Raw genomic sequence first — 7,379 nt, 5'->3', positions numbered from 1 at the left:
TTAGTTTGAATGTGTATGCAATATGAATATATTTATTATATTAAAAGCATACATATATATTTGTGCTTTGCTTTTACAGTACATATATATTTGGATTTAATATATGTACACATATAGAAGCAAATTTCTGCTCAATATTTGCATATTAAGTAGTAATATTTTCCGTATCCACATATACATTTATATCTAGTTTTCATATGTGTATATACATACATGAAAATTTATTCGAAAATATTGTTATGTGTTTTTCGAAATATGAATGAACCAATTTCGAAATAAATGTTATAAAATAAACCTACCGCAAAATTTATTCACGACCGCGGAGACATGCCGGTGCGTGTCGGCGGTGGCGATGGCGTCTGCTAGCGGTGGTGAGCGTGGCCAGCGGCGTGGCCAGTGGCGGTGGCGAGTTCTCCGGCGATCTTCCGGTCCCTTCGCCAACAGTGGCGTTGGCTCGGCCGACTCTCCTCCGGCGGCGACATCTTCCTCCGATCGGTGATGGCGTCGGCAAGGGAGAAGAGAAGGCGGTGGCGGTGCTGCTTTCCGGCGACCTCTCTTCAGCGATGTGCCAGCGACTCCGCGTCTCTCTCTCTGCTTCTCCGCGTTTCTCTTTCTTGTGAAGCTGCTGCGTGTATAACTGATGATTAGCAACTAGGTTTATGGCTAAAGGTTTATGGCTAAATTGCTGATACATAACCTTATATTATGTTCTGGGCTTGGCCTATTTTGATGGGTCAAAGAAAATTTTGAACTAGTGGAAGAAGAATGATAAAGGGAAATTGTATTAGTTTGGGTTTGGCCCAATTCGGCCAAGCCCATTATACTTATATAAAAAAAAAAATTATAATTGGGCCCATTTAGATTGTTTAAGTCATTTGGACATGCTTTAACTTTTGGGCTCACTATAATTATATATGGGCTTGCTTTAGTGTTTTTCCTACATCATTTTTTGATTCTTCTATATTTAATTGTTCAATTTAATTCCTCATTAAATTATTATTCAATTTTGAGCAAATATTAGTTTACATTTGCTATTGAATTTTAATTTAATTTGAGGATTATATTAAATTGCCTTAAGTATTGCAATTTAATTATGAAGTATGAATTAATAATATGCATAATCTGAGCATGCTATGTATCTTTATTGCAATAATTATTTGATGTTATAATTATGCCTTTAGAAAAGCATGTTAATAGGATGAATTTAGAGCCTTTTAGGTCTGAATTAAATGTTTATTATGCATGATATAGTGCCTTTTAGGTGAATTTAGAGCCTTTAAGGATATATTGAGCATATTATTACTCTTCGGTTGTGTCTATTTAAGGGCACATTAAAGAATCACAAAGATAGTTCACCCTATTAAAAGCCTTATCCATAGGTGAACCAACAATCTTATAGAACTCTCAAACGATTTTACTTCAAACATGAGAACACATGAATTAGGGAAGTTTCTTGGGGAGGAATACTAGTTCTATGGCCCTGGCTTAAAACGCCTTGCTGGCTGAAACTGTCATAGTGCCTTCAGTCATATTGCTACTAGTCCCCTTGCGACGCTACTCTGTCTAAGGAGTTGGTTTTTAAAGGAGCCTTAGCACCTACCAACTTTCCTGGGAGTATACCTAAGGATTGTCTATCATGATTTGGTTCAATTTGTTTGTTAGGATTTTCTTGCCAATGTGATAATATTTAATTTTGGTCGATTAAAGAGTAGCCACAGCATCTTCAATTTACCAAAATTACATCTTAAGTTTTACTCACATAAAGTTAAGGCAAGAATATTGTGGTTAACTCTGCGTAATATGATAAAATTTCGCCCACAGGCAATTTTGTTGTATTTGTAGTGTTAATTAGGATGAAATACGAAACTATGATCATAATTTGCCCACAGGGATTATGTATCGGCATATAGTTTGGTAGTTTTGTCATTAAGGGTGGAAAATCAAATAAAAATCGTACTCATTCTATTTCCACCATTCAGTCTTGATAGATTCATTGTGCGTAAAAATTTAGCCCACAGGCAATTTTTATGGCATACGAGTCTATCTTTTGCATAACTTACATTGGTAACAATATGCACTTCAGTCTCTCTCTCTATATTTTTGCCTCAAAAAAAAAAAATTCTAACCAAGCATTCATTGTTACTCTTTACAGCAACTCTACCCGTCACTCAAACCATAACTATTGATGTTCCTTTGCTTAACGACGATAATCACAAAGAGTGGAAAATGCTATTCTCCTACATTTGGGATTATTAGAGTTAGATTACGCTGTTCTGAATGAGGAACCCTCCGAGGTTACTGCAGAAAGCACTGACGAAGCCAAGCAGCTTCGTGCACGATGGGAGAGATCCAATCGGTTATGTGTGCACCTCATTAAGTCAAAAATTTCGAGAGAAATTCGTGGTTCCATTGAGGAAATTCAGAAAACCAAGCCTCTGCTCAAGGCCATTGATGATCAATTTGTTGACTCAAAGAAATCATCGGCAAGTACTCTAATAATGCGATTTATCAATCTTCGTCTTACCACTGTTAAGGGCACGCGTAAACACATCATGCAAGTAAGGGATATTGCAGCTCAACTAAAGAAGCTGGAAATCATTTTACCAGATACTTTTGTGGTGCATTTTGCACTTAATACCCTTCCTCAAGAATATAGCCCCTTTAAGATTTCTTACAACACACATAAAGTAGATTGGTCTATCAATGAGTTGATAACCATGTGTACATTGTACAACAACTACATAGTGACTCATCTGCTTATGTGTACATTGTACAACAACTACATAGTGACTCATCTGCTTCGAAAAGCCCATTGGGGTTTAAAGAATTGTAGAAATAGGGAGAGTTGAATCTCGCCATTTGGATTGTGGAGCACACTCGAGCCTGTATGTCGAGCTCTCAATGAGAGCACCAATGATGGATTTAATTAACCCGGGTGTCCCGAATTATTCAATCCAATTATTAAGAACGAATAACTGATATGAAAATGTAATAGCAAAATGATAATACCATAAGTCACGGAGACAAATTATATTGATAATTCGTGTTAGGACGAATACAAGAAGTGTGTAGTGCTATTACAATAATTATTTAGACAAAGTATGATGAAGATGTCCTGTAATGCTAAGACAAAGCCCTTTTATACAAGGGAATCCCCACCGAATTAGGCTGAATTAATGGAGGGCCACAAGACTAAGTTTGAGCACATGTGGCGAGTTGAATTAATGGTTTAATTTCACAATATCATCACTTTCTCAACTTCAACGTCTTGAGCATATAATATATATTAACATAAATGTGCAGTCCAACTATCAGCTTAGTTGAAATGGAGCACATGTTTCAATTTGGTACCACCCGGAAAAAAAAAAAAGATTATTGTCCACATGTTGAGCATACAATATATATATAACATAAATGTGCAGTCCACCTTAAAAAGATTATGTGTTAACAGACACAACAACACACCATTGGGACTTCTAATATTTCTTTCTTTTTAGTATGAGTCTAAATTTACATTTAATTGATTGCACTCAAGTAAATAATGATCCGAGATGTGATTCCAATTTTCATGTTTATCAATACTGAGAAATAGAGGGAGCAGCTTAATAAAATGATTCTTGGTGCTTTTGATTCTTGGTGCTTTTGATAAAGTCAAGAAATAAGCCGTTTGAAAGGAAAAAGGGGCGCGCTATCCTAGTGTCAAATAATACTTTTGTGCGTGTATATGAGACAGATCATATGAGAATCACATGTCTAGGAAATACCAATTGCAGTCATCCGCGCACAATGCATGCATAAAAGTTTCCTAATAAATAAAAAAATAGCAAAAATACACAAAAAAGAAAAATAAATGTAAAATTATAGATGGAATTATAGGATGCATAATTAGTAATAAGAGACATTATTTTCTTACACACACTTTCAAAAATATTTTGAATTTAATATATAATAATTGAAGCAATAAGTTTTATATAGATTATAGAGTGTTTTATAAGACTACCTTTATTCATTGAACATTTTTATTTTTCAAAAGCGATACGCTTTGATAAGAACTTGTAAAGATTTATGTTTAATATCACACATATGTTTACTATATTTGTTAAATACTTATGTAATGACTATTCTATTTCGATTAACTAACCAATTAACCGCAAAAAAATAAAAAATAAAAAATTGAGTTAATTAAAAAATGGTCACGACATTTTTCAAATTTGAGTAATTCGGTGTGATTGTTAACAGAGTTAATCGAATAAAAAAAACCCCATAACTTGCTTATTATCTTACATTTTTGTAATCATGAAAATGAATTATTTTATGAATTTTTCTAATATTAAAGCCCACTTTAATGTGTGGTATTATAGATCAAAGTAGTTAATGACATCTACGATTTTTTTTAAAAGAAGATGTGAATATACATATATACATATGATTTCCAATATTGCAAAAGCACACTTCAAGGGAAGGGAATTATTTCATAATTTAAAAATAATAATAATAATAATAATAACCATCCGACTAATAAATCACACCAACCTTGATGTAATTACAAATCATATTTCAAAAATATCATCTTGTTAATGCATATAAAGAGTAGGACTTTCGTAGTTTTCAAAAAAAAAAAAAAACATGAAGATATCTTACTCCACTATCACATAGCTCCGTGCACAAGACTGAGAGAATTAAATAAACAATGTATCTTATGGTGAATGTAGACTTTCGTAGTAGACTCGAGCATATATTCCCTCACGGCCAAAAATTTTGTGTTTCCATTCTTCTAGTATATCAATATTCCTCTCGTTGTAAACTTGAAAATGGCCCGTAGTTGAATTTGATGCCATAGTAATACTTTTCCTTTCTCTACTTAAAGAGAATACCTTCCTTTCTTGAGTTACCAAATCTAGAGATACGAAGTATGGTACTCCAACATGATCCGGTTCCAAACCATCCCAATCACAGTCTACAAATGCAAGCAATTCACCATCCACATTCCAAATTCCTATTGGTGTCGAATGTGAAAGATTATTATATATATTGAATTGAGCGCAATCTATGCTTGCTTGATAACGCCAATTAGTATTGTCGTCATTTTCAATCATTAACCAAATATCAATAATGCATTCAAAATTCTTGTAATTACTCACAAGTAAAGCAACAGTCTCATTCATTATTGAGACGGTACACAAATTAGATGGCAACTCAATCGTCCCAAACACCTCATCATTCATGTCAAACCAAATCAAGCATTCATCATTGATGAAGTATTCATCATCGTCGTAATACCTTTCGTGGGCCCGCCAATAGTGCCTCCCTTTTAAATAAAAATCATTGAACGAAATATCTCTACAAGATATAACCGGATTAATTTGTCTCAAACTCCAAGAATCACTATGATCTTTACTATAAACCATTGTGATTTGGTGAATAGTACTGCCATCTAAAGAACAAATATCTAATAGTATGACAACCTTCCAAGTCATGTTGTTAGAAATTCCAAATCCAAAATGGTTATATACACCTGCATCACAAGGTGCTCTGTAAGGGATGGTAACCGAGGGTAAGACTTCAGCTTTCCTAATGGATGGATTCCATATCAAAATATCATAAACAAGGTATTCATCAGGTTTAAGTCTAAAATCCTTGGTCGAAATCAAGCATAACATACCTTTACAACACTTAACCGACACCACTCTTGAGGTTGGGGTTCTTGGGATGTCTAAGTATATGCATCCAATCTCATTATCCTCAGATTCTTTGTAAAGCAAATAATATTGTTTAGCATTCCAACCAGCCTCATCCCAATAAGCCTCTAAAAGAACACAATCGGTTTTTGCTTTGCTGATCTCATAGTGTTTGTTCATGAAGTGGTGATCACTTTTTATCAAATCATAGAAAAATTTAGAAACACACTTAAATCGCATAAGAGACTTTACCGGTAATCTCGATAAAATATCAACCACCATATCCCTTGGCAATTTGCAATTCTCCATCGAGATCGAGTAGTTTCAAAGATGGAACAATTCAATGCTTCTAGCAATTAGGGAAAGATCTGAGAACATATATAGGGATGATCGAATAAGGTTTGGTGTATTTGAGTTGTAATACAACTGCTACGCTGTTATTACTTATATTTAGGTTATAAAACTGAATCCGAGCAAGGGGCGGATCGGATTACAAATTAAATTTTCCCTTTTTTCAATATTATTATTTACTTAAAGATAATCATAAAATTATTTTGGGTATATCTGCTTTTATAATTCGTCTCCAGATGCATAATGAAACCATCTTCCTCTCGTGGAGCTGGAAAACTTTAAAAGGAAACTTAATTGCAGAGCTAAGGTCTATCAAACTTTAAACGTATTTTGCATGTGCTAATTTAATTTGACTGTGAAACAATATAACTACTCTAATTTAGGGTATAAAAATATTATTTTGTTAATGAAAATTATGTGAGTAGGCGCAGACGGGTAATTCAAATGATTTTAGAAATGTCAATAACAAAATATTAAACACTTATAATATGGTTCAAATGCAAAATACGTTAGCCCTGTTTAATTGGTAAATGGTTGTTAGCTGATAGCTGTTAGCTGATTGGGTTATAAATTAGTTGTTACTTATAATTGTTTTGTATAATTTCTTTTCTCAAAAAGCTAATTGAAAAGATTGCTTTGAATAGTTTTTTAAATTTTAGCATTTTAGAGTTACAAAAAGTTAAATAATCAAACATTTATATTGATTCTTTAACCAAGTCAAACATTTATAATCAAACACTTCGTACCACTAGACCACAAGAATCACTAGAAATTTATTTATTAAACTCTAAATTATTCGTGATGCTATTTTCTTTTTAATGTATGAACCAAACATTTTAATTTATTTTCTAAGTAGTTTAATGTTTATGTCTTCGCTTCAGGTAACACCATTTTCCCATCAAATAATTTTTTGGAAATATTTTTTTTTAAGAAATTTAATTGATGAGAAAGTACCAAAAGTCGGGTATCTTACCTTGTTATCCGGTTGGTTGCCGGAAGTGTAAAGACAAGAAGTTTTATACTAGTTTATACTAAATGTACATTATATTTATATTGAGTGTGCATTATACAAAATAATGTATATCTACTATACTAATAAGAGCCAAAGAGAGTTAAACCTAAAATGGGTAGAGAAAAGGGCGGTCAAATTATTTAATTAAATGGATGGTTCAGATGAAATTATTTTCTACTATATATCTACTATACTAATAAGAGCCAAAGAGAGTTAGGCCTAAAATGGGTAGAAAAAATGGCGGTCAAATTATTTAATTAAATGGAAGGTTCAGATGAATTATTTTCTACTATATATCTACTATACTAATAAGAGCCAAAGAGTGTTAGGCCTAAAAT

General features: G+C 33.0%; 1 protein-coding gene across 1 annotated transcript; it reads right to left on the bottom strand.

Moving 5' to 3' along the window:
* Positions 1-4,697: 4,697 nt before the first annotated feature.
* Positions 4,698-5,987, bottom strand: LOC116024449 (putative F-box only protein 9). The gene has a single exon (XM_031265343.1). The coding sequence runs from the start codon at positions 5,985-5,987 to the stop codon at positions 4,698-4,700; it is 1,290 nt and encodes a 429-aa protein (XP_031121203.1).
* Positions 5,988-7,379: the final 1,392 nt, after the last annotated feature.

Source organism: Ipomoea triloba, chromosome 7 (genome assembly GCF_003576645.1).
Source record: "Ipomoea triloba cultivar NCNSP0323 chromosome 7, ASM357664v1".
Lineage (NCBI taxonomy): Eukaryota > Viridiplantae > Streptophyta > Magnoliopsida > Solanales > Convolvulaceae > Ipomoea > Ipomoea triloba.
Note: the sequence above shows the minus strand (reverse complement) of the source record. Positions and strands in the feature narration are given on the sequence as shown.

Coding starts and splice junctions, on each gene's coding strand:
- LOC116024449 (XM_031265343.1), bottom strand. CDS start 5,987: ATGGAGAATTGCAAATTGCCAAGGGATATGGTGGTTGATATTTTATCG.